The sequence below is a fragment of the Pantherophis guttatus genome, chromosome 4, assembly GCF_059756535.1.
Source record: "Pantherophis guttatus breed Tessera chromosome 4, ASM5975653v1, whole genome shotgun sequence".
NCBI classification, from domain to species: Eukaryota; Metazoa; Chordata; class Lepidosauria; order Squamata; family Colubridae; genus Pantherophis; species Pantherophis guttatus.
Window position 1 is genome coordinate 151994454 of NC_142066.1, and position 27935 is coordinate 152022388.

Sequence of the window (27935 nt, forward strand, 5' to 3'; positions counted from 1 at the left end):
GTCAGGAGCAAATAACCAGGAGCATTCCTTTGAGTTCAAGACACAAGAGTTTATTATTGCTACCTAAAAAAAGAATTTAGTCCGCTAACGGTCAAAGTTAAATTGGCTAAATTCAATGGAATTCACGGGGAGCTGAACCTGGATCTCTTGTGGCAACACAATGAGTCTAAACTCATGACACACTTAACTCCGCCTTCCAGCTAGCCTGCTCTTCTGTAACCACTAAATCATGCCATCCCCCCCTATTTTATTTATGTCGTTCTATCAGTGGGTCAGAATGAGTGGGGCATTGAAAGTCTTACAGTAGCCAGACTGTAAAAGCTACCCATTTGATTTCATTCTTATTAATGCTTAAGTAGGGATTTACAAAGCAGACTTAATGGAAGTTAAAACAATGAATATGTTACTTGTTTTTAATATTGTATAGCAACCAGAACTGCTATGGAGTCAGGTAGCGATTGGATGACTGGGCAGTGAACAAAATTAAAAATAAAATAAAAACAAATGCAGTAAGTTGATTGATTGATTATGTGCCCTCAAGTCCCGGGGTCATATGGTCCTCCCTTTCGTGACCTCCTGACAAGCAAAGTCAATGGAGAAGTCAGATTCACTTAACAACCCCATCACTAACTTAACAACTGCGGTGATTCACTTAACAACCGTGGCAAGAAAGGTTGTAAAATGGGGCAAAGCTCACTTAACAAATGTCTCGCTTAGCAACAGAAATTTTGGGCTCAGTTGTGGTTGTAAGTCGAGGATGAGCTGTACTAGCTGGAGCTTCTGCAAATCATAGTTCAATAACCACTGGGGAGCAGCGGTTCCCCTATTCCCACGCACCCACCCACCCACTGAAATGCCTCTATCTGCCTTCACTCACCTTAAGAAGGTATTCCGTGCTGAAAGGGGCTATTTTCACAGAGCTACTTTGAGGAGTGGGAAGACTGTCGGTCATGCTGACTTCAATTTAAGGTCTCTACATTAGGTCAACAATTGCCTGCTTTTTCATGTAATTGTAGAATCCGGTAAAGTAAAAAATATCTCCCGTGTGTTTTTGCACAATGAAAGCCCAGTCCTTTTCCAGCCTGCTCAAGAGAATATCCTGTACGTGGGAAATCATGTGCTCTTGTTTGCTTGTTTTCTGTAGAAAAAGGAGAAAATTAATCATTTGGAGCAGCAAATCTGGAGAAAAACAAGTTAAGGTCGAGGCAGAATGACTGGAACCGTGGACCTGTTTTTGAGCTACTGTTGCCCATTAATTGCCCATTTCAGGAAGGCCACACATGCATCCGCGTTCTATTTTGTTTTTGTTTTGATGGCGTCAGCTAAACCACTCAGCTGTATCCCTTTTAAATGCACTTAGTTGGTTTTCTTTTTTTTGCAAACATTTGCTTATTAAATGTTTACAACCACATGAGTAATAGTGGTTGAAAGAAAAAGTTAGATTTATAACAAGAAGTGGGATGATGGTCATTGCTGAGAGAAAAACAAATATATTGGGTGGCCTGAACCTATTCAGAATTGCATTTCACGTGGGCTGATGGTAGGAACATTTCTTTGAACTGACCATGATTCTTGCAAGCACTCCAATCATCAGGAATGAGTCATGGACTATTTGCATTACAGGTAGTCCTGAGGATTTGTTGGTTAGTGACTATTTGATGCTACAACGGACCTCCAGAAAGATACTTATGACCTGGTTTTGAAATTGTGATCGGTTGCTGAGCACCCAACGAGTGCTCGCATGACTGTAGAGGGCCCCCAGCAGTGGTGAAATCTAAAATTTGTTACTACCGGTTCTGTGGGCGTGGCTTAGTGTGGGTGGGGGGGTAATGTGACGGTGGGCGTGGCCATTTTTAAAAAACTTTTAAAACCATTTTTTCTACAACCTCTTCGGCGAAGAGGTTGTAAAAAAATGCTTTCAAAAGGCTCTGATGATCCTAGCTGAGTTGCCTCATCGGCAGAGGCTTTTTTTCTTTTAAAAGCCTCTGCCGATCAGGCAACTCAGCTGGGATCGTCAGAGGCTTTTAAAAGCATTTTTTTCTACAACCTCTAAAGAGGTTGTAGAAAAAATGCTTTTAAAAGCTTTTGACAATCCCAGCTGAGCTGCGTGATCATCAGAGGCTTTTTTTTTACTTTTAAAGGCATTTTTTCGGCCGAAGAGGTTGTAGAAAAAAATGCTTTTAAAAATTAAAAAAAAAAAAAAGCCTCTGATGATTACACGGCTCAGCTGGGCATGGGAGGTGGGCAGGGATTTTTGCTACCACCCGCCTCCATCGCTACCGGATCAGGCGATCTGGTCCGAACCGGGAGCATTTCACCCCTGGCCCCCAGCCATCAGAACTTTGACTGTGGGTCATAAGTACCTTCCAGATAGGTCCATCAGAACTTAAGTGACCAGTCATAAGTCGAGGACTACCTGTACTCTGTTCAGTTGAACACTCTTCTTACTCCCTGTTGTCCATGTGATGAGACATGGCCTTCCCATGTGCTGGTTGATACCACTAGGAGGACATTTGATGGATCTTGGTGGCATCTCAGAGAAGGATGTGCTAAATACAAACAACGTAACAAAACTGAAGTTCAAGAAATATTATCCATTTAGGGTGGAATTGCAGGTTATAGAGATAATGGCCCACTTACTCTTGGGTAGGCTTTCAAGACTAAGCAATTTTTCTTGGATGTCCGTTCTCTTTTCTGCACTTCCTAAGGGAGGCATTAACCATGGGTTCACACAACTATTTGTGTGCAAATAGTTTACTCGGTAGAGCTTACAAACTATGGCCCAGATCTTTCGTCATGATAAAGCTGGAGCACAAGATTCGAGAGGATGAAACAGTTTGGCTACCAACTGTGTTTTTGCATTGCACCCAAAGGGCAGGTCAGCCTGCCATAGAAGGACAGCCAAAAATTCTTATAATTTCTGTGAAAAGGGAATTATTTCATAAGAGATTGGCTTGTAGATTTGATTAACAATAATAGAAAATGGGGACAAAACTAGTGAAAATTGGTTCATAGTAACAAGCTGATTACCATCCTGGATGATATGCCAAGCTGCCATTATTTGTGAAGGCTCCATCATCTATTCATTGACCACTTGATTTCTCTGCCCTCCATGCAGAGAAAAGCATCAGGAGCCACTCCTCTTTCAGGTAGCTTTGTGTGGACTTGCAACATAAAGATTCCATAGGTGGTGATACCATACAGGTAGTCCTCGACTTACAGCAGTTCGTTTAGTGACCATTCAAAGTTACAACAGCACTGGAAAAAAAAAGAGACATGTCCATTTTTCACGCTTATGACCGTTGCAGCATTCCCATAGCCACGTCTTCAAAATTCAGACGCTTGGCAACTGACTCATATTTATGACGGTTGCAGTGTCCTGGGGTCCTGTGATCCCCTTTTGCGACCATCTGACAAGCAATGGGGAAGCCAGATTTACTTAACAACCGTGCTAGTAATTTAACAACTTGCAGTGATTCACTTAACAACTGTGGTGATTCATTTAACCATGGCAAAAAAGGTTGTAAAATCAGTCAATTCACCTAACAACTATCTTGCTTAGCATCGGAGGTTCCAGTCCCAATAACGGTTGTAAGTTGAGGACCACCTGTGATTATTATAACTATATCTTTACTTCCTCTAATTTAACCTTCTGCAAGTTTCTTTCAAGGTTTGAAGATCTCCCACCAGGAATTTTGTTCCTTTAGCACCTCTTATAAAATATGGTGCATCAGCAAAATAGGAAAATAAAAAGAATTTGTTTGCATAGTGAAGCAGGTCCAGTTGCATGGAACAACGCAGGAATTCACTGGCTTAGCTTCTTTTCTTTTGTGTTATTTTAATCTACAGGGAGGAATGTGTGGCCACAGAAGAGAACCCACAAGTATATTTCTGTTGTTGTGAAGGGAATTTCTGCAATGAAAAGTTCACTCACTTGCCTGAACCTAATGGCCCACAAGGTGAGAATCAAGGGTATAAATCTTTGAACCCAGTACAGTAAGTTTCCTTTTCTGTTTTGTTTTTTTTACAAAATGTAGTTTTTTCCAGGTTATGAAAAAAGGAGGCTGGCTATGAAAAGACGTGAAGAACGGTTGCAGAAATTGGGTATGTCTGGTTTAATGAAAAGAAGGACTAGGGGTGACATGAGATCAGTCTTCCAGTATTTGAGGGGCTGCCACAAAGAAAAGCTATTCTTCAAAGCAGGACAAGAAGCAACGGATGGAAACTAATCAAGGAGAGAACCATCCTGGAACTAGGGAGAAATTTCCTCACATTCAATCAGTGGAACAACTTGCCTCCATAAGTTGTGATTGTTCCAACACTGGAGGATTTTAAGAAGAGAGTAGACAACCATTAGTCTGAAATAGTATAGGGTTTCCTGCCTGAGTAGAGGATCAAACTAGAAGACCTCCAAGATCCCTTCCAACCAGCGGTGAAATCCGGCCGGTTCTATCCGGCTCGTGCGAACTGGTAGCGCCAGCGGCGGGAGGCTCCGCCCACCTGCCGGGACTTCATTACGTCCTGTTTTTGACCCTCTGCACATGCACAGAAGGCTGTGTGCATGCACAGAAGAGGCATGCGCGAGTGTAGCACTTCCAAACCAGTAGCGAAGGTAAGGGCATTTCACCGCTGGTTCCAACTCTGTTATTCTGGTTGAATTAATAAATTTCAATGCAATTTTCTAAGATAAAAATAAGAGAATTCCTTTCCCTCTTAGAATCACGGGGTATATTCTGGCAGGCTGAATGTTTGTTAGAAGAGCTGACTTTTAAAAGTCCATTGCTAGAGTTAAAAGGTTACGGGTTGAAAAGTCTACGACCAGAAAAAGAGTTTGCTCAACATTTTCATGGTTCTGATCCTCCTCCTCCTGCTGCTGCTTTTCCTCCTCTTCTTCTGTATAAAATGTGATTTTGATTGATCGGTTTTTATTTTAGATTAGGGCCATATTTAACAGTAGGTCAGGTCACACTGCTTCCTACAATTCTTTTAAGGGCAGGCAGGAGGTCAGGCATTAGTGATCTAGAAGATATAAAGTAATCCGGAACGTAGTGTCCATCCAAAAAAACAGAACACGCTGTTCTTCCTTTACAGACCAAAAGCCTACTCGTCTGCTCTTTGTCCTGATAAGAAATAGCTGATTTAAAAATTGAATCAAAGTTCTTGAGATCATTTAAGCAATAAGCAGTGAGCTGCTGCACTCTGTTGATTCAAAGAAACGAACAAATCAACAAACTTTGATGTAAGGGGAATAAAAAAAAATTGATGAAATAATAAATAAATAAGAAATTTTCGGGGGAAATTTGATGACGAATGCCTAGTGATGCCATGATGCCAAATGTGGATTAACGCTTGAATCAAATTCCTTATCACGAGTATCGGGGGTCACATGTTTTGTGTGATAAGAGTCATGATCTATGCTTCTTCATTTCAGTTTCACTGCAGATTCTTGCAGATGTTGCTGTTCAGAACCTCTTGTTCTGAAGACATGGCAAACATGTTGAACCATCTTCAAAACAACTGCCGTTTGTTAATGATGCCCACTTAAGGGACAGTTGGTGGACATGACTGGATCATTATGGACCAATGGACTGTTCATTCCTAGCTAAGCCGCCACGCTGCAATTTTGCTTCAGTCTGTCAGCTGAATGTACTAATTATGAAAAATATTGGTCCCTAATAGACCGTTTTTCAGGAGCCAAAATCAAAACATTCTGGAGCCTGTTCAATGATATATGCATGCCTCTCTAAAATGTTTTGATTAAAATAACATTTTAAAAGCCACAATATAATGTTTTAGAAATGCCTGTTCTTTTAACTTAATTGAAGCTAAAGCTTAAATGCCGAGACCCCAAAATAACAGTCATTAAGGCATATGTACCTATCTGGTTATGCCATGAAGCATGGGGGGACTTCTGCACAAATTCAAATTTCCCCCCTCACCTCTCTTTCAAATTGATTTTTTTTCCTGGGAGAAAAATGTATGGTAGGGCTCTTAAGCACTATCATTTTGGGGGAAGAATTTTTTTGGGCTCTTCTTCATAGAAGGAGAGATAAAGATATTGTGGAACTTATAAACGCTTAAGAAAAATGCAGCGGTTATTAATATGGGCAAGTACTAACATTCACATCAAATTGGTTGAAAATAGTCACGTTAGGATACAGGTAGACCTCAACTTACAACAGTTCATTTCGCGATCATTGAGAGTTACAATGGCACTGAAAAAAAGTGACTTGTGACCAGCATCCCTTTGGTCAAGTGATGAAAATTCAGAAACTGGGCAGCTGGTTCATATTTATGACAGTTGCAGGGATCATGTGATCATGTGACCTTGTGACAGACAAAGTCAGTGGGGAAAGCCATGTTCATTTAACAACCGGGCAACTAACTTAACAGCTGCAGTGTTTTGCTTAACAACTGTGGCAAGAAAGATCTCAATCTGGAGCAAACACGTAAGTGTCTCATTTAGCAACATAAATTTTGGGTTCAATTGTGGTTGTAAGTTGAGGACTACCTGTAGCTTCTGCCTTGCCTTGAAGGCAGGATGTTGGAGAGTAACATTTGTACCTGGTCTAAACAGGGTTACTATTTGCTTTCTTTCAGTGGTTTATGAGCCACCGCCTCCAAATGCCTCCTTGCTCCATGTTGTGGTTTATTCCTTGTTTCCCATGACTGCTCTCTCCATTGCCATTTTGCTGGCTTTTTGGATGTACCGTCACCGCAAACCTCCATATGGGCACGTCGATGTCAGCGAGGTATGTTAAGATGGGAGAGGTTTTTGGTAAACTAGTTATCAGTGTTGTCCTTCATTCCAGTGGTATAAAATAAATTGAATGTAAACTTAAGTGTAGGACGCAATGGCTCAGTGGTTACAGAAGCTGAGCTTGGAGAGCTGACAGCCCAGGTTCAAGACCCAAGTACCACGCAACGGGGCGAACTACCATCACTTGCTCTAGCTCCTGACCATCTAACAATTCCGAAGCATATAAATGCGAGTAGAGAAATAGGTACCACTTTGTTGGGACGGTAGCAGCGTTCCATGCACCTTTGGTGTATAACCATGCTGGCCACATGACCACATAAATTGTCTTTAGACAACGCTGGCTCCCTCGGCCAAAACACGGAGATAGGCACTATGCCCTAGAGTTGGACACAACTGGACAGGGGAAACTTTTGCCCTACATAACCTGTAAAAACAAAGCCAAAACTGGGGTGAAAAGGCTAGGGGAAGATTCCTGACCTGCAATCCCTTGGATTTCCTATTCATGGTCTACTCCTCCAGATCAAATTCTCTAAAAGCTGCTCAGTTGAGAAAAAGATAAGATATTCTATAGACATCCTCTCAATTTGTGTCAGTCATTGGCACCTGCCAGCTCCATTAACAACTCCTGCAAGAAATTCCTCCATACCCTGACAATATTTCAATTTTATCTGATTCCTATCACCCCCTACCTACCTTTCTCTCCTAGGACCCCGGACCCCCACCTCCTTCTCCAACAGTTGGACTGAAGCCATTGCAGTTGTTAGAGGTCAAAGCCAGAGGTCGTTTTGGCTGTGTCTGGAAAGCACAACTGATGAATGAGTATGTGGCAGTGAAAATCTTCCCCGTACAGGTGAGGAATGGAATTGCTTTCCAATAACACCTGGAACAAGGTAAAACTGTTTACAGAATTCCAGGTTAGCAGTTTTATCAAGAGGTCCATGTTTTAAGTCTTTCAAGGTAAGTAAAGTCTGTAGCAGTGTGTCCCAGCCTTGACCACTTGAAGTTAGCGGACTTCAACTCCCAGAATTCCCCCGCCAGCCATATTGGCGGAGGGATTCTGGGAGTTGAAGTCTACATTATTTAAGTATCGCCAAGATTGAGAAACACCTATTAGGTAGGAAAAGCTCAAACTTGAAAGCTTGATGGTTTCTCTCTGCCCCCAATCTTATACCAAACAAATCAAGGGTTATTTTCACATTTCCTTGGGACTGAATTACCGTTTCTCCTCCCTTAAAGGTTCATTGCTCTTGTCTCCTGCTTTGCTACATCTCCCTTGTTTCATAGATTGAAACCCGGTTGCACGATTCAAGCCAAATGGCTTGGGGGTCTGTTTTGGATTTCACGCTAAGCCATTATTTATTCTGTAAGTGTGCAGGCAGCCTCTGTTCTATGCACAAGTGAATGGCAATAAGTTCCCAGCTCCGTGAATCTGCAAGCATTTTATATATTGCTGTTTTATGTTATTTATCTTGGCAGCTTCTTCAGGCATGACAGCGGGGATAAAATATTTCAAATCACACTTCAAAGCACGTTGATTCCAAAGTCTTGGAACCGTATCCTAAAGCCTTTCCACAAATTGCCAAAGGATTGTAATTTTTAATGCAAGAAGAGGGAAATCGTTAAATCTATGGCTTGTCGTTGCCTTTAATCTCAAAAAGATTACCCATCCTTGCTAGAGTTAAACATAAATAATGCACTTGGCAAAAACCTGAGACTCCGTTATGTTCAAATTGAGAGGAATCATTAAAAACTTTATTCTTCTTTCCTGGGTCATCTAAGAAAACAAATTTTACAGTACCAGCTAACAGATCTTTGATAGCTTAAGCTTCTGTGAGACATTCATCATACAAACTTAAAACAATGTAAAATATGTAAAAAGGGGAAGTATCTTTGGAACCATTTATTAGTGACTGTTCAAAGTTACGACGTCACTAAATAAAATGACTTATGACCGTTTTCCACAGTTGAAACCTTTGCAGCCTTCCCCAGTTTCATGTGATCAAAACTGGAATGCTTGGCAACTGGCATGTACTTAATGACAGTTGCAGTGTTCCGGAGGGTCATGTGATCATCTCTTGCTTCTGACAAGCAAAATCAGTGGGGAAGCCAGGTTCACTTAACAACCAGGTTACTAACTAAACAGCTGCGGTGATTCACTTAACAACTGTGGCAAGAAAGGTCATAAAATGGAGCAAAACACACTTAACAATTGTTTTGCTTAGCAGTGGAAATTTTGGGGTCAGTTGTGGTCGTAAGGTGAGGACTATCTGTATTTGTATCATTTCACAGACTTCTTTTCTGGTTCCTGTTTTCGTTTTTTTTTTTTTTTAAATACACCATCTCCTGTACAGATAAATCAGAAAACTGGAATGCGAGGGAGGAAGCAGATAGCTGCTCCTTCATTAGTGCATATTTCAGTGGGGGAGACATGACAAGCAATCAGTGGGCTACAGCCTTTGCTCCTGAAGGTTCGAAGAACTTCCTAGCTTAGCTACTTTTTCCCAACTGATAGTGGGAAGTTTGAACCAAGGCAGTAGCTAGGAGAAACATGAAGCATTTAAAAAAAAAAAAAAAGCCACATGTGAACCAAAAACACAAACATGAGTGGGAGAATCCACCTACTGTCCAATTTTGTGGGAATTGCTGTAGACAAGGATGTGATCAGAAGAGGGTATGTCTAACTTTTTATTTCCTGCTTGAATAACATTTAGAGCCTGCATCTTACAAGGTTGCTAAAATGATGGCCCAGATCGTTGGGAGCAATATAAAACCGCTTTAGAAAGGTCTATAAAGCATTGTGAAGCGGTATATAAGTGTTCTTGCTATTGAGAGTCCTCATTCCTATCTTCCATATCTTGCAGCTGTGGAAACGTATACAGGTAGTCCTCGATTTACAGCAGTCCATTTAGTGACCGTTTCAAAGTTACAATGGCACTGAAAAAAAGTAACTTTGGACCATTTTTTCCACGCTTAACGATCATTGCAACATCCCTGTGGTCATGTGATCAAAATTTGGACGCTTGGTAACCAGTTCATATTTATGACGGTTGCAGTCTCCAGGGGTCATGTGACCTTCTGACAAAATAAAGTCAATGGGGAAGCCAGATTCACTTGTTACTGTGTTACTGACTTAACAACGGCAATTGTGTTGTGGCTAGAATGGTCATACAATGGAACAAAACTCACTTAACAAATATCTCACTTAATATCATAAATGTTGGGCTCAGTTGTGCTTGTAAGTTGAGGACTACCTGTGTTTGATTTTCAGTCAGCTTAATCCAATGTTTCTCCACTGTGGCTGCTTGATGACAAATGGACTTCAATCCCCCAGAATTCTCCCATCATGTTGGTTGAAGAATTCTGGAAGTTGAAGTCTACTTATCTTAAAATTACCTCAGTAGAGAAACACCATCTTAGATGTCATCTACTCCCAGACCATGATTTAGGCTGTACTTGTTCACAATCTGTAATCATCATCATCATCATCATCATCATCATCATCATCATCATCATTATTTATTTATTTATTTATTTATTTATTTATTTATTTATTTATTTATTTATTTAATTAATTAATTAATTTATATCCCGCCCTTCTCCCCGAAGGGACTCAGGGCGGTGAACAGCCGAGAATTAAAATAACATACAATATAAAAGTTAAAATAATTAAAAATAAATTAAATTAAACGGTTTAAAACCCCTAGCAATACAATTAAAAACTAACCCATAAAACCTATTCAGGCCAGGCTAATCATGATTTAGATCCAGTTTCTCACATTCATCCCAGGTCACTATATCATCTGGATACAAGTTATTGGTTGGCTGATCTTCTATGCTGTTGGTCTTTCAGGCATAAAATGAATTATTCAACTAGCCACAAAAAAACCCCCATATCTCTGTTATTCCAGCTTTTTTTTTTTACTTTTCATTTCTTTCTTTTTTCCACAGTACTATTTCTTAACCTCAGTGATTTTAATAGGCTGGCTGAGGAATTGTGGGAGTTGATCCAGAAGAATGCAGGATGGAAGGGATGTGAGAGTATCAGGTTCCTGTGCCTTTTCTCCCATTTTCCAAAATTAAGATAAATTCAGGAAATGCAGAAGAAGCCCTCCCTGCAAAGTTGATTGTGTTATCTGGCCTAAGTAGCCGTCTGAACGGTTAACCAATCATCTGCAGGACAATCACCAGTGTCTACCATACTTGTTTCTGGCATGTTCAAAATTGCAAGGGTGCAGTTCTCTACTCCCCATCCCAATATTTGTTGATTCCATCTCTACAGCAAGCTGCACTTGCAAATACGAAAATGTCAAGAGTTCTGGAAAATAAGAAAGGGAGGAAATGCAAAGATGGTCAAATTACCAGTACTAAATTTTTTATTGATGGGAGATAAAAGCATCATCCTGGTGGCTATAACGTCACAAATGTCTAAGGTTGTCATTTGTTCTCTGAACAGGTTCGTCTGTTTCTCCACTTCTTAACCTTCTGCTGTCTCTCTAGGACAAGCAATCTTGGCAAAGCGAGAGGGATATCTTCAACACCCCGGGAATGAAGCATGACAACCTTTTGCAGTTTATTGCAGCCGAGAAGAGGGGAACAAATCTGGAAACGGAGCTGTGGCTGATCACTGCTTTCCATGATAAGGTAACAAGCAGTGGTGGCTTGCTACCGGTTCTCTCCGGTTCTTGCGAACCGGTAGTGGGAATTTTGAGTAGTTCGGAGAACCGGTAAATGCCACCTCTGCCTAGCCCCGCCCCCAATCTATTCGCTGCCTCCTGAGTCCCAGCTGATCTGCTAGAAGGAAAAAAAAAACTGTTTAAACTCTTGCCGCGGCGCTTCAAAGGGCTGCCCTACAGCTGATCAGTGGTAAAAGGCAGTGTGGTGGTAGACCAGTGTGCTCCAAAAAAAAATGGGTAGACTGATATGGCTCTGCAAGCAGTTAAAAGCCTGGTAGACCAGTACCTCTGCTAAATCCTAAAGAATTGTCACATGACCATCAAGCCACGCCCACCAAATAAGCCATGCCCACAGAACCGGTAGTAAAAAAATTTAGAACCCGTCTCTGGTAACCAGGGTTGACTAGGTGGATGCTTCTGTTGACGTCAGAAGGACCAAGAACGCATCTCCTCATGGAGAGCACTTCACAGACTCTTAGCAACGCGGGAGGAGCCCCCCCTCTTCCAGCTCAGAGGCAACAATCAAGCTTCTGGCAACAGGTGCATCTTCAGAAGAGCTTCTCCTGCAGATCTAAGTACAGGTGGTCTTTGACTTACGGCTGGTCACTTAATGACCATTTGAAGTTCCTGAATACTTACTTGAGGGAACGGGGTATTTACAATCTGGATTCAAAAATTCTGACAGCCCCCGGCTGCCACGCAACCACACTTCGTGCTCCGCCAACCCGGTCACACTAATAGCCGTTTGCAGCATCCTGCAGTCATTTGAATGCATTTCATGGTGTTTTTGTGAAAAACCAGCATTTACTTTCAGTTTTTGGCAAAACCTCTCAGCATGAACCCATTGGTTCCCTTAGTGACTGCAGTGAGTCACTATCAAAAAGGTCAGTCGTGGGGCATTAACGAGTTACGACCATGATAGGCAGGCTCCATTATGGCCATAACTCGAGAACTACCTGTAAGTGGGCCCAGTCATTGTACATGTATTGCTGTAAACTCGGTAACGGCGAAACAAATTGAGCATTAATTTTCAATCCCATTTATTCCCATTTGGAGGATATTTAAGCTTGTGTTTAATTCTCTCCTGCAGATGAATGTCACTGGCAGAGAAGCAACTTAAAACTAAGGAGAAAAATTCCTGGCAGTTAGAACAATTAATCAGTGGAACGACTTGCTTCCAGAAGTTGGGGTGCTCCAACACTGCGGGATGGTGGTGGGTGGGTTAAGAAGAGAGTGGACAGCCATTAGTCTAAAATGGTATAGAGTTTCTGCTTGAGCAGGGGGTTGGGCTAGAAGACCTCCAAGGTGCCTTCCAGCTCTCTGTTTATTTATTTATTTATTTATTTGTTTGTTTGTTTGTTTGTTTGTTTGTTTGTTTGTTTGTTTATTTATTTATTTATTTATTTATTTATTTATTTATTTGTTCAACTTGTATGCCGCCTTTCTCCGAAGACTCAAGGCGGCTTACAATGCATTTAAAAACCATATATAAAACATTAAAAGTTAAATCATTAAAAACAATTAAAACCCATTCACACCATTCATGGCCGAATCTCGCCAGATCGCAAGAGCAAGATCAATGGCCTCAGGCCTGCCGGAAAAGTCAGGTCTTCACCGCTTTTCGGAAGGCCAATAGGGTGGTGGTAGTCCGGATCTCAAGAGGTAACTGGTTCCAGAGAGCTGGGGCAGCCACAGAGAAGGCCCTCCTCCGTGGGCCCACCAGCCGGCCATGTTTAGCTGACGGGACCCGGAGGAGACCAACTCTGTGGGATCTTACCGGTCGGTGGGAGCTATGCGGTAGAAGGCGGTCTCGAAGATAACCTGGCCCTGAGCCATGTAGGGCTTTAAAGATAATAACCAACACCTTGAATTGTGACCGGAGACCAATAGGGAGCCAGTGCAGCTTGCAGAGAATTGGTGTAATGTGGGTGTACCTAGGTGCTGTTAATTCTGGGCGCTCGTTGTGTGTGTATTCTATGCGGACTCATGCTTTTAGAACTGACCCTTGGGATGACTTCCAGAGAAGCATGCTTAAGATTCCTGCTTTAAAATACTGGCTGGGTTCACAGTAAATGCCACACACACGTTAGAGTAAAGAGTCATGGATCCGATTTGGGAGGGGGTCAAAAGAGTCATAGACATCACCTAGGTTTGTTCCCCCAGGGGTCTTTGACTGACTATCTGAAGGGGAACGTTGTCAACTGGAATGAGCTCTGCCACGTGGCAGAAACGATGGCCCGTGGACTCTCCTATCTGCATGAGGACATCCCCTGGTGCAAGGGAGGGCATAAGCCTGCTATAGCCCACAGGTAGGTCCCATTTTAGGTCTACCTTAGCACCAAATCAAAGTTCGTTTAAGTACTTCTAGATGTTCATCCTGCTTTCCTTGGGATGGAGCTCAAGGAGATGTATGGATCACTCCCTCTTCCAACGTAAACAGTGATGCATTCGCTCAAGGGAATTGTGAGTTTTTATGGGAACACTAGCCGTTCCTTGGTTTTCCTTTGAAGTAGTAGGCTAAACTACTGGGGTGGTGGTGATAGTGAGTGAGGGGGACAAACACGGATAGGGGAAAAGCAATCCAATGGGACATCCTGAGCAGTGATGGGATTCAAATAATTTAACAACCGGTTCTCTGCCCTAATGATTTCTTCCAACAACCAGTTCGCCAAATTGCTCAGAAAGTTAACAACCGGTTCTCCCAAACTGGCTGAATCCCACCATTGATCCTGAGCCATCTGGGAGCTTCCATGCCGGTTGCACTAGGATTGTTTATCCAATAGGAACCTGCAGAAAAGGTTCTACTAAACTAGAAATGGAAAACTATTAACCCTAGCTTTTTGGTGCTGTGCTGCCCCCTAATGGCACTTAATTTCAGATACAATAAATCCACTTCAAACATACTCCATTCCTTCATTCATCATGTATTGGAACTACCGTTTCCTTCAGTGGAGATATTTCTTCCTATTCTTTCATCTGGACAAAAATGGATGGGAGAGGACAGGAGAGGAGAGGAGAAAGAAGGGAAGAGGAGAGGAGAGGAAGGAAGGAGAAAAATTGGTGGCCCTGTCCACAACTCTTAAGGGCCACGGAACAGCTGCTGTGACATTCTTGGAGAATCCTTAGAATACCCACCCCTATCTTAACCTTCATCCGTCTGTAGAAATAATGTTAGTCTTTCCAATCCCTGCAAAAAAAAAAAAAGTGGTTTGTAAAACATTGCAAGCCCAAAATATCTGCACCTTTTCTTTCATTATCCGGAAAACATACCTCTCATTGGCAGCTTAGGAGAACATACAAAGCTACAGCTTACTGAATTCAAACGGGGGTCCGAATAATGAAAGGATTTAGTTGTTGTGAATTCTGTAGCCTAATCCCCTTTTTTCTTTTAATAAATCTGGATGGGGAAGCCTCTGTGAGAATCTTGGTTCTGGGTGTACTTGGCTGTCAGGAGTTTGACTAATCTGGCATAAGGTCTCTCTGATAGTTTCTCCGCCAACTTTAACAGCTTTAACATGTACCCAGTGCCTGGGAACTATCTTTCCGCTTTTCTATCCCTCCTTGAAAAACAAAACAAAACAAAAAAATTGTGGGTCTGGGGGGAGGGGGTGACAATTTTCCTTCGGGATACTGTAAACCCTGGGAATTCATTGCATTTTCCCTCCACCCTTTTGTGAGCTCTTTCTCTCCATGGAGGCATCTCTCTTCGTAATGTATTCTGACAGAGCATTTCACGGGGGATAAAAAAAAACACACACCACAGAATCTGCCCTCATTAATTATATTGCTTGGTCCCACACTTGTCCTGTGATCCAACCGGCTGGGATACCACAGTCAATTAAACTGATGGCAAGAGAATTATAATGCCAAGCACACGTGGATCTACCATCTGCTGCCTGAAGTCTGTAATTTAATTATATTCAACCCCGTTCTTTCTTTATTTTTTCCTGTTCTCCTCCACCTCTACTGAAGGAAACTCCAGGAGTTGCTTAATAAGCACAAGGGTTTAATTTAAGAGGTAGATAAGGAAGTAATGCAGCTGAGGGAAACTCCAGGTAGAGATCAAAATCCAAGGCAACATTCTAGATGCCAAACTTGCTTTCTAGTAAAGAGCTGGCAAAGGAATTAAGAGTACAAGCAATAAGGGAAGGACACCATTGCACATAATTTGTGTTAATGTTGGCCTGGATATCATCCTCACTGATTTTCCCCCACCCCCATTGTCTTTCTCATAAATTGGGTTTGCATTCACCTGTTGATGGCATTGGTGGCAAAAATCGCACACAGATGGTTCTATCTTGGATGTTGATAATGCACTACATTAAATACCCTTTTCTTTTCTTTTCCTTTCCTTTTCCTTGTAGGGATTTCAAGAGCAAGAATGTGCTGCTGAAGAATGATTTAACCGCTGTGCTTGCTGACTTCGGACTGGCCGTACGCTTTGAACCCGGGAAGCCTCCAGGAGATACTCATGGACAGGTAAACCTGCAGGTTAGCTTATACTACCTCATTTCGCAAATCTAATTTGGAAGGCAGGTAAATATAAGACAAATCTATGTTATTGTCACATAGTGTCTAGGTTCTGTATTTTGAAAAAACTAGTCACCATTGTCGCATGCACATGATAGAGTACAATTTATTCTTTCTCAACCCCATTGTAACGCTGAACAGTCGCTGAACGAGTGATCAGGAAGTGAGAACTACCTGTATTCTTTTGGAAGCATCAGCAAGTCAATTGATCTTGTCAAAATGATGAAGAATGCATTGGTAGACGGTTCAATGTCTATCGATTGAAGATTATCTTTGTAGCTCAAGGTTGAACTGTGGGGTCCTTGCTACTTTCTGAGCTTGGTTGTTTTCTTCCAGACGTTTCATTACCCTACTAGGTAATTTCATCAGTGCTACTAACCAATGGGGTCATGGGGGTAGGCAGGTGATGCAGAGCACAGGTGGGTAGAGAGGTCTGTGCCACAGAGTATGAGATCCCTGGGAGAAAAAGCAGTGGAAATAACAACCTCTAACCTTTCCTGCTGGCTTCCCCATTGACTGCTCATGGGAAGCCAGTGGGAGAGGTTGCAAAGGGCAATCATGTGACCACTGGATCACTACAACGTCATAATTGCGAACTGGACACCTGAGCACCCAGATCGTGATCCTATGAGTATGAGAACCCTGTGACAGCTGCAACTTCACAGACCAGTTGTAAGTACCCTCATTCAGCAACATCTTAATTCTGAACAGTCATTGAACAAGGTGTGATAACTCGAGGACTACCTGTAGCCAAGGTAATATCAACAACAACTGCTATTACTTCTGCTTTTTTCCTCTCCTCCTTTTCATTGCTTTCTCTCTCTCTCTTCATCCCTCCCTCCCCCCTCTCTCTTTTTTTTTAAAGAACCAGAGTTTGAAAGTATGGGTTTAGTTCCAGTAACTGATTCCTGTGTCTATTATAGGTGGGAACCAGAAGATACATGGCTCCTGAGGTCCTGGAAGGAGCAATTAATTTCCAGAGAGATTCCTTCCTGAGAATTGATATGTATGCCATGGGCCTGGTATTGTGGGAGTTGGTTTCCAGATGCACAGCAACTGATGGTGAGTTCCAATATCCTTTTTACATGCTGTTCTTGCTTCCTTAGAAATTATGAAAACTGTATGTCCAACCCATTTGGAGTTAATTTATGAAGATTTAATTTAGAACATCTATGTGGATATTCTAAATGCCATATCATGGCATTTAGAATATATTCATAATGCCATATAATGGAAATGGTTGAAATTTGTAAGCATTTTGAGACATTTAAATTACGGTATACAAAGCCTTTCTTAAAGTGACAGACTTTTGTTCAAAGCAGAGAAAGTTAAAGGCTGTTCAAATTTAGAGAAAGTTAAAGGCTTTATAAACTTTGCTTCATCTACCAACATGAGACTACTGAGACCAAGGTAAGTTATTAGAGAACTTAGTCTAAGTTTAGTTTTGTTATTTGGATGTTTCAGGGCCAAGTAAATCTAAAGAATTAGATTTTGGCACATTCAAGTTTTATAAATGTAATTTCATTAAGGGGCAGCTGGAATGTGTACTGTAGGGTCTTCGAGAATTAATAAGTCAATAAGGGAAATACCAAACAGGATATTCCTGAGCCGTATTTATGAGCATGATCTTGTAATGAAAAAATGTAAGATTTGAATTTTCTGACAGTTATGGGATGGAAATTATAGCAAAATTTCTCAGGAATCTTCCTAGGATTCACTTTTTGCAAACTCCAATTACAGCAATTAAATTAAACTAATCTGATTTGATCTTGACAAAGGCGTTGACTTGTAGCATATCAACATGATATATTTCTTAGCTTTAAAATACGCAAAAATGATACGAATCTGAAATAGAATAATTCTCCCTTCCCCTGCTTTTTACCGAATTCTTGTAGTTCAACCTCTTGTCTTTTAAAGAACCTTTCTTAAAACATCCTGTCTTTAGTAAATCTATCTCTTGATCGAAGAGAACTAATAAGAATACAGTAAGTAGTTCTTTAAGCGGCTGCTCAGAGTTGGTTGGAAGATGGGCAGCTATATAAACATTTTAATGGAATAAACAAATATCACAGCTGTTACTTGAGGAGGAAGTGAAGGGATGTACAGGCAGATTGTAATGGCGAAGGGAGGGAAACAGACCAGGAGCCTGCTTTGATTGCCCCTATGGAGTTGCAGAGCTGGGTGGATGACTAATAACGTTGATTTGCCACCTTAACCTCAAATAAATGATTCCATTTAAACAAGGACGTAAGTAATCAGTATATATTTGTGTGAAGCATACAGCTTAATACAGCAGTGGGTGAGATGCTAATTTTTCGGAGCTGCCTGTTGGTTCCAATGACCTGTGTTTGGTAGCAATGCCCTCTCTTCTTGCAAAAACAGGTCCTGTGGATGAGTACTTACTGCCTTTTGAAGAAGAAGTTGGCCAACATCCATCCCTTGAGGAGCTGCAGGAGATTGTGGTCCATAAGAAGATGCGTCCTGTGTTCAAGGACCATTGGCTTAAACACCCTGTAGGTCCTTTCTTGATGCTTATATTTCCCCCCCAAATGTCCATAGCTGGGTGGGCCAGTGTGGTTTAGTAAAACTCAATTCAGGCAGTCCTCAACCTATGACCCAGATTTCCATTGCTATGCAAGACAGTTGTTCAATGAGTGTTCCCCCATTTTACAACCTTTCTTGCTACAGCTGTTAAGTGAATCACTGCATTCGTTAATAACACGGTTGTTAAGAGAATCTGGCTTCCCCCTTAACTTTGTCAGAAAGTCACAAAAAGTCGATCACATGACCGTGGGACACTGCAGCCGCCATAAATATGAATCGGTTGCCAAGCCTCCAGGTTTTGATCACATAGGGGTGCTGCAATGGTCGCTAAGTGTGAAAAACAGTGCTATTGTAACTTCAAATGATCTGTAAATGAACGGTTACAATTTGAGGACTACCTATAGTTTCAGAGTACCTTCTGCTTCATGTTTTTAGAAGCCATTTCTTGGTTCTTTTGGTTGGCCCATCAATGAGATGCCGTAGCATGCTTTACTGGCACTTTGGGTTTTTGGGCAAAACCGCACCGTGGCTAACAATGGGTTTACTCAACAACCATACCATTTGCTTAACAATCACGGCATTTGCCCTTATGTCCACCACATTTGAGCCACAGTGGCACAGTGGTTAGAATGCAGTACTGCAGGCTACCTCTGCTGACTGCCGGCTGCCTGCAATTTGGCATTTCAAATCTCACCAGGCTCAAGGTTGACTCAGCCTTCCAAGCTTCCGTGGTGGGTAAAATGAGGACCCAGGTTGTTTGGGGGCAATAGGCTGACTCTGTAAACTACTTAAGAGAGGGCTGTAAAAGCATTGTGAAGAGGTATATAAGTCTTAAATGCTATTGCTATTTGTTTAACAACCAACAAAACAAAAATTAGTAAACTCTAATGAGTGAGTCAACATGACTCACTCGTTTTGTGACTGTTAGCGATTTACAACCCTAATGGGGAGACTGCATTACAGTTGTACCACAAATGCGATCTGTACTTCTGGCATCCTGAAGCGACATTGGTCCACTTTCTCTGGCTAAACCCTTCTTTTCTCTCTCTCTCTCTCTCTCTCTCTTCCTCTCTCTCTCTTCCTCTCTCTCTCTCTCTTTTTTTTCTTTCTGTTTGGGCACGCAGGGCATAGCCCAGCTGTGTGTTACAATCGAAGAATGCTGGGATCATGATGCGGAGGCCAGACTGTCAGCCGGTTGTGTGGAAGAGCGCATCGCCCAGATTCGCAAGTCAGCCAATGGTAGTACCCTCGACTGCCTTGTTTCCATCGTGACCTCTGTCACCAACGTAGATTTGCTGCCCAAAGAGTCAAGTATCTAAAATCCTTGTTTGCCTTTTTTTTTCCCACTGGTCTCTTCAGACGCAGTGGATTTTTTTTTTCCGAAAAAAAAAAATTGCAGAATTCAACACACACACGCATACATATACATGAATGCAGCTGCTATTTTCTTGACTTTTCTTGCTATTGTTATTATTTGTTGTGTTGTTGTTGTTGTTGTTTTGATTGAATCAATTTACCAGCATATTGCTCTACTGTATTGAAAAGAGAAAAAAAAATAATAAGAGAAAGACATCACTCTGAAAGCGTCCAGGTGCCGACTAATGAATGCAGTTACAGTGCAGGTACCTCAAAGCCTCAGTGAACTCTCTTCGTTTCTTTTTCAACCTGTTTTCTCTTCTAACTAACCTGCAATTTTTACACCAAATATCAGTGATAACAAGGAAAGAACCTACTCATCTTCTTATACATGCTGCAAAATCAAGACTGTTCCATGAGATCACACCTCTCAAAAAATGGATTTCTCCACCCCCCTACTACTACTACTACTTTTCCTTTCCTTTCTTTTCTATTTTAGACAGTGAGCTTAAAAAAAAAAAGAAAAAAGCAGATGTGTCTTTTACGGGTCTAACGGGTGTTGCGTTCTTTGGGGGGGGAGTGACTGAGTCGAGAATATTAACTCTGATGGTAGAATTGAAAATGAGAAGTTAGGGCTGGGTGGAGATGTTGGACTTTTGCAGCATTTGGAGAAACAGTGGCTAAAGAGTTACTTCTCAGGAAAACAGTTAATGAGAGGATGGGCAAGTTTTGAGGCATATTAAACTGCTACAACATGCAGAAAAAGTTGGGTCACAAAATCACTGATACAAATGGATTCTTAAAATATCTCAGGCTTGGGTAATGAATTAAATGAAACCAACCCTTTCTATTACATTTATAAGTTCAGAGAATGAGGTCTTAGGATTCAATAACTGCAGATTTCCCTCAGTTGTCTTAACAGGGCAAAGTTACAGCCCTAAACAATTTTTCTGCCATTTTAATCAAATTTAAAAAAAACAACAACCCACGAAAGACAACAACCTGGAGCTTTAAAAAGGCCAGTGTATCCAGTTATGTATTGGCATTTGGTATTCAATGTCGTTCACGATGTGAAACAGCCTTTTCTTTGAAGACTCATTGAAATCAGTAAAACTTAACTTCCAAGTAAATGTAGCCAGGACTAATAAAATTCAATCTCACTCTTAGATCTTAGATATCTGCAGGACAAATGTCAAGGCTGTTTAGCTGCTATGACTTATCAGGCATTGTAAAGGGAGATAAACATTCCCCATTAAGGACACAGAAATGCCATCACCAATTGTCCCTGAGTCTTCATGGGAATGTACATGGCGTGTATAAAAAAAAAAAATCAAGATGGCAGCTGTGATCATGGCCATCTTAACTTTTTTGACACCTTCTCTGGACACGTCTCCATAGTCCTTTGGCAAAGATCATGGCGGTTGAATACAGTTGAATACAGTTGTCTATCTTTCTTTGATTTATGGTAAGAATAGATATAGTTTAGGCCAATGAGTCTCAACCTTGGCAACTTACATCTTTTATAGAGTTCTGTTTCTAAGTTTACTTTCACACTTTAACACAAATTCCTTTGCTTTCAATACAGCTCACAGCTGGTTGAAATTGATGGGTTTTGATTTTTCTTGATTCTTCATTCTCTGAAGTCTGTCACCCAACTTTTTCGTCTTAACAGTGGTGCATATTTTCAATACTCTTAATTCTACTATGCCATAAAATCCGCTCTAGTCAGTGAATACTCCTAATGCTGCCAATATAACATTTAAATATTTTTTTAACCTGCAAAACATGCAATGATTTATAAAAAAAAAAAAAAAACTTAGAATACACATACACATGAAGTGGCTTTTGAGGTTTAACTAAAAAAGTAAACCTCGACCACAGACCACCTCAAACCAGAAATACCTCAAAATTTTCTACTTGTATGAGTTTTATTATATATTTTGTTAGTTGTGTTATCTTGGAGTATGTAAATTTTAACGTAAGTTGGCTTTTATGAAAAGGGAGTTTTAAAAAAAGAAGAAGAAAAAAGAAAAAATTTCCCCCAATCTTTTAGAAAATGCTACCACTTCTTTTCTTTTTCTTTCTATAAAGCACCATTGTAAATACATGTAAACAATTTTAGAGGAATTGGCTATACAAGATTCCTGGACATATTCACCATTACTTGTGAAGGCTTGTTTCCATTATTTTAAAAAAAAAAATTGGTGGGAGTAGCAGGAGCACAAGTTGTTTTAGCAAAGAATTATTAGTATAGCATTTCCTTTATGAAATATTTTCCTCAGGAGATGCTAATCAAATTATTTTCTTTAGATTTGTTATTCAGCTGTTGGTTGACTGACACCCAGTTAACGCAATACAAATTTGATCATTCAGTAAAAACACAAAGGTTGCAATGCAATTCCTTTTCCCCAAAGCATTTTAATTAACTGTAGGAGAATCTCAGAGAAGCTTTTCTAACAAATAAAGAACAGCAAAAGGAAACTAATCTTGCCAAGCGGGCATGTGGAAGCAGAGGTGCCCAAAACGAATTGCCTTTTTTGCTTTATAAGACAAGAAAGAGAGTCGCTTTTGACTGCTTATGAATGTGCAAAAAAACAAAACAAAAAAAAAACCAGTTTCACTCTGCATGCTTCTGTATCTATTTCAAGGGGGGGAAGAATTGAAATTTGCGATTTTATCCTTTTCTTGGGAAAAACAGCTGCCTCTCTAATAAGGAAGCAGAAATACTGATGCTCCTTCTCTTTGCTCAATGCTTGAATCTCTAAACTATTTAAGGTAACCGTGAGCAATCCTGAAATACGTTAGGTTTGCTTTTACATAAGCTAAAATTAATTGAGGAAGATGAGTTAATTTATTACTTCAAAAAATGGTTGTAGATGGCAAATGCAGGCACCTTTTCTGAACTTCAGGAGTGGGCTTCTGTTAGGGAACAAGTGGTGACATGTATGTAATCATACAGATGCCATGATGTATATATTTTGTCTCAGGTGTCCTGCAACTTGTACATAATGGAGGCATTTGCATAATTACATCATTGTGCAGATGTCATTTTGGTGTCATTGCAGCTTCTGCAGGCACCGTGAATTTCTTGGGGATTTATTCAACAATTGTCAGTGACTACTATGTTAAAAGACTAACTTTGCATATGATTGACTAAACAGGATGATAGTTTCATTGGTCATGGGCTGTCCATTTTTTTCCCCGGAATAGACTTTTATCGTTCTTCACTCTGTTTTATATCAAGATTAAGCATCTGATTGATTCAGAAACTTGATTTGGCACTGGCTCTATTAAGAAAAAAACAAAATCTTAGAGTCAGTGATTTAATGCATTCAGAATATACAAGAAAGTGGTTGGCACATTTGCTCTGCAAAGCCTCAAGCCACTGTGGAGAATCAAACTAAGACAACATGGGCCCACCCATGTATTATGATTTTTAAAGTTATTAGCAACTCCTTTGATTTTTGCAGTCTCGACGTAAAGTAATGTTTTGAGCAGAGACTATAATTTTACATACGGGAGTAGCAGGCTTTATTTGGAAGGCTACCAATTAGGAGGCCTCAACAAAGTTCTAATTTATGTCTTTATGGATGATAATGTTGCCCTTAACAACAGTGGCTTCTGGAAAAAACAAAGTGAAGGAAAATAGATCTATTGAGGTGAAATAAACCTTGACATCTGAATGTCACTAACAGCCATGGTGCATGGTTAGCAGTGAGGAAGTTACACACTGTTATTATTGCTGTATTGCTTCAAGTGTGCTTATTCCTGTCTCGCAGCATTGTTACTATAATGGTTAAAATAAGCTTCATACAGCAGTTGCTTTGCTTTTCCATTGAAACAAAAGTTTTGAGAAGCTTTAAAGTATTTATTGAAAGTGCCATATAGAGGTTGTTTTTGTGTTTTGTCCATTAGGAGTATTCTTAGTCCTTCCTACATAAAGAGAGAAGCTGTGTGTCTGTTCATCAGACGGGTTGAGTTAAATAAACCTAATTTTAAGACAGATTGACTGCTTCTTACTTACATTTCCTTGCTTACAGATCATTGCCAGTTGCTTTGGTTGTGTGGTTAGCTATGATTCAAATGTGACCATATACATATTCCTTAGCTAATATATGTTGTCCATATCTTTTTTTTTTGTTAGCTTCTTGGATTCTCAGCCTTCCCAAATGTGGTATCCATCTCCTAGAATTCTCATACTACATGGCCAAAACTGCTGTTGGCTCAAAATTCTGCAATCCAGACCCATCTGGCAGACTCCAGGTGGAAAAAGGTTAGCTTATAGCATCTCCAGTGTCTGACAGTCACATTTACCTTTTAATGATGCAGTTTTCCTGTTGTGTAATCGCATTTTTTTCTAAACAGCGCATCTCTTTAATCTTCCTGGCCTTCAGTTGGTCTTGTATATTTAATGTTAAGAAAGTTCTTGATATAGCAATAAGGGAGCTCAGTCACAAGTGTAGCTATGCATGAGAGAGAGAGGAAAAAAATTTCAAGTAAGATTTGGTCTAAATATAACTATGCCAATTACCATAAGTAGTGGTAGTTTGAATATATTTCATTTGCTGAAATAGGGGCCTTTTTAAAACAACAACAACAACAACAAGGCTATCCTTTACATAACAGTTAAGTGGAATTTTCTCCCCGGTAAGGGAGGAGTATAGAGTTCTAGTTTACTTAATCTAATATTATATTCACTCATCACATTAAGTCATGATGGAATTGAAGGGACGTGTTTAGTGTGATGTGTGAATCATAAAATTGTCCAATCCATGTCCAATTAAATAAAAAAAATTAACTGCAATTGAGACGTTTGTATCTCTAAGATCAGCCTGTCCACCTAGCTGTTTTGTTCCTTCTTTGGCATAGGGAAACTTAAATTAAAATCAATAGGCAAGTAAAAAATCTATGCCATTTTTTGATCATAGTAAAGAAACATTGCCAAGTTTGAATTCTTATCTAGAAGCAGGGAAAAAAAATATTTTTAAGAACTAAAAGCACATTATATTTAGAGCCCTCGGTCTTATGCAACATTTTCATGATTATCCAATGGTCTATGACATACAGGGTTTCCTCATTTTTCAGTACAAGTTATTCAGTAAGGGAAAAGCTAATTACGTTTACCACTGACCCAGTTCAGATACACTGATATACCAACAAAACATGTAAAGTGGAGATCATATAGGTGTGAGTTTTAATTTGGTTCTCCCAAATTCTTAACCATGATAATGTTTGGAAACTGTTCTACTAACTGAATTAAGTCAGGATGTGCTAAGGCAATATGCATGTGATAGAATTCCCCAAAGATGTGTTTTAGTTTTTTATATCTCAAGGTAGTGATTTATTTTTATAGATATCTGAATTTTTAATTCAGGGATACATTCCTACATTAAACACAGTTTTAAATATATGCTGAAAATTCCAGAATGATCAGCAGCCACATACTTGTTTTGAGAGCCCATAACAACTTGGCAACAGTTTTCATATAGTAAAATCCAATAATCTAGTTAGGAATCCATGTTTTATAAGAGAAATCACTTGGGTCTTTCTTACACTATATTTGGCTGGCTTGGTAGGAGACAGAGAAAGATTGATGCCATTGCTACCTTCTAGCATATTGTGGTGCCATTTTATCTATCAATAATGTACGCATTGTGAGCTATATGAAGTAGAAATCTTAGGCAATTCAGCAAAAAGCTTAAAATCAATTTAATGGTCTAAAACATATATTAGTGTGAATGTGTTCTCTTTAAACTTTTCAGTAGATTCTATTTTATGCATTTCTACTTTTTCTAGAGGTGAATCTATTGCCAGCCCAATGGCACAAAATATAGGTCCACTATTTAATAGCTATTTCAGTGTCTGTTAATTAGTAAAAGGTTTTCAGTGAATTTTCTAAAATTTGTTAGGTCTATATGCTCTTTCTGAATATTTTTAAAGATTTGAGACTTGAGTTTAGTGTCCCTTAGTCATAAACACAACTGGCTATTTTAGTGGACACATCCTCAAGGAAGTTACCATTTCAGGTTTGAAAACTATGAATTCTAATGCTTTTTATTTGTGCCTTCATTTATTTTAATGCAAAGCAACTGCTGTAAACTCTTCTAAACTTTTTTTCCAGTCAGGGTTAAGGTAAAGTGAAGCTTAGAAGTTAGAAACTGCTTTTTGTAACTTTCTTATTTCTGGGTTTGATCTTTCATCCAATCTATTTGAGGATTTATCATCCTCAAATTTCACATTAATGCAATATTTCTTTCTGGATTCTTCTTAACAAACTAGCAGCATTCACAAACAAGAAATCATTCTATAAAATGAAGAAATTTGAGGGAGATGGGAATGGAACGGATCCTCAAGGAGTAAACCTGTAAAAATAAGCTGGTGGTTATTTCCCACAAAGATAACAGGCTTCTTTGTCAAGTACACAAGTTTCTTGGATTTATGTAATGGCAAGAAAAATGCTTCTTTTCTATAATACTTGGATTTCTACTGCTTCAGTTTTCTATTAGGACAAATTTCCTGATTATGTTGACAACTTTGCTTTCTACTTCTAATAGCAAAGAGGTCCGGAAGGATATCAAGACAGGATAATTGTTTTGGGAAATGGGTGTAACAGACTGAGCACAGGAATTGTTTACTGAGCCCTTTAGAAAAGACTGGTCTACCCCATTCCTTTGTTACAGCAAAATAGAACATTATCATTTTCTATGGAATAAAAATCTATAGCATTAATTTCACTGATCTTGACTTGGTAGGGAACTGCACTTTTTAAAAAATCTATTTATATATTCCCATAACTCTCATTGCTCATCATCAATATATTGAAATAAAATCTTCCCATCAAAATTCAAGTTTGGTGGTACAAGAGAGATTAATTTTCAGATACATTTTTCTTTTTAAACATATAAGTACATTAATAATTCATATTTTTTCTGGTGATGAGTGAGAGGAAAACACCCTCTCTATTAAAACTACTTTTCATATTAATTTATATTGTTGGACACATCAAAGTGGTTACTATTCTTGGTCTCCAATGTTATGCCCTACATTTATAAAATGCCAAGGGCCTTCAATCTTGCTGCTGTCCACATTTTAAAATGCAAATGGAACCCTACAGTTTTTCATCTATCAATATATTTTGTCCCTAAGTTTTGATGACTTTTCTAATGTAAAGTCAACCTAAGTAATTTGTCAATTCTAATGGAAAGAGCTTTCTGTATTATTTTGTAGGATTAGAATTTTCTACTAAAAGTTGAAGAACAAAAATTGGAAAGAAAATAAAACAAAAATCCCTAATTTAGTTTGTTTTCAAGGATTTCTAAATTGTGAGGTTTTTTCAAGGAAACCAGATAAAGGTCTTAAAATTACCTTAACATAGTGAATTGTGAATCAATTTTATGAGGAATAGTTGCATCTTATTAATTAGACTGCATTATCTGATCTAAACAGAAGTTTGCTGGCTTCTACAAAAATTTCAGTTTTGGATTCCTGACAAAACTTCAGAAATAAGAATTAATTTAGGAAATACTAAATGCAGAAAGCTCTATCTGATGATGAAATAATTCAAGATAATCTGTCCTTGGCTCATATTCCAATGTACTGTTTGTATACCAAGTTATGTGAAATGTAAATGTTGTGGATAATATTTCACTCTAGTAGCTAAAAAGAAAAAAAAAGAATGTAGATCAGAGATAGCTTGTACTACTGAGTTAACAAAACATAAGTATCCACTTAAAAGAAAGAATTAAACAGAGGAGCTCATAGCTGTAACCCCTTTTGAACTGAAAAAGTGTGCTGATTTTTATATATATATATATTATATTATATTATATATAAATATAGATATGCATATGTAAGATGGCCTAAAGAAGACATTCACTGTATTGCAATTCTTAAATGGAAATGTTTTGAAGCATTGTATCCTAATTCATGCATTTGCAATAGATCTTTGTTTCTTTTTACTGTTGTATTTTAGAAATGAGTCTCATGTTTGAAATTTAGATCTGCCAGTTTGGGTATCACTACTTCAGCTAAGTACAGGGTGCCCAAATAAAACAGTATGAATGTAGTATTTT

The 27935-nt window shown here is 39.5% G+C and overlaps 1 protein-coding gene across 10 annotated transcripts in view; it reads left to right on the forward strand.

The window, feature by feature from the left end:
* The window catches only part of ACVR2B (activin A receptor type 2B), an 85592-nt gene extending 57991 nt beyond the window's left edge, over positions 1 to 27601 (forward strand). Inside the window, exons 3-14 of one of the 10 annotated variants that reach the window (XM_034401620.2) lie at positions 3850 to 3959; positions 4048 to 4104; positions 6601 to 6752; positions 7467 to 7610; positions 11258 to 11401; positions 13597 to 13742; positions 15798 to 15924; positions 16887 to 17025; positions 18346 to 18476; positions 19632 to 19818; positions 24008 to 24136; positions 26146 to 27601. In XM_034401620.2, coding sequence (XP_034257511.1) covers positions 3850 to 3959; positions 4048 to 4104; positions 6601 to 6752; positions 7467 to 7610; positions 11258 to 11401; positions 13597 to 13742; positions 15798 to 15924; positions 16887 to 17025; positions 18346 to 18476; positions 19632 to 19818; positions 24008 to 24136; positions 26146 to 26231 — 1552 coding nt within the window. In that variant the 3' untranslated portion in view covers positions 26232 to 27601. Of the gene's footprint in view, positions 1 to 3849; positions 3960 to 4047; positions 4105 to 6600; positions 6753 to 7466; positions 7611 to 11257; positions 11402 to 13596; positions 13743 to 15797; positions 15925 to 16886; positions 17026 to 18345; positions 18477 to 19631; positions 21681 to 24007; positions 24137 to 26145 lie in introns of those variants that run through there. The other 9 variants (XM_034401624.2, XM_034401621.2, XM_087893099.1 and 6 more) reach the window with 9 other exon arrangements.
* Positions 27602 to 27935: the final 334 nt, after the last annotated feature.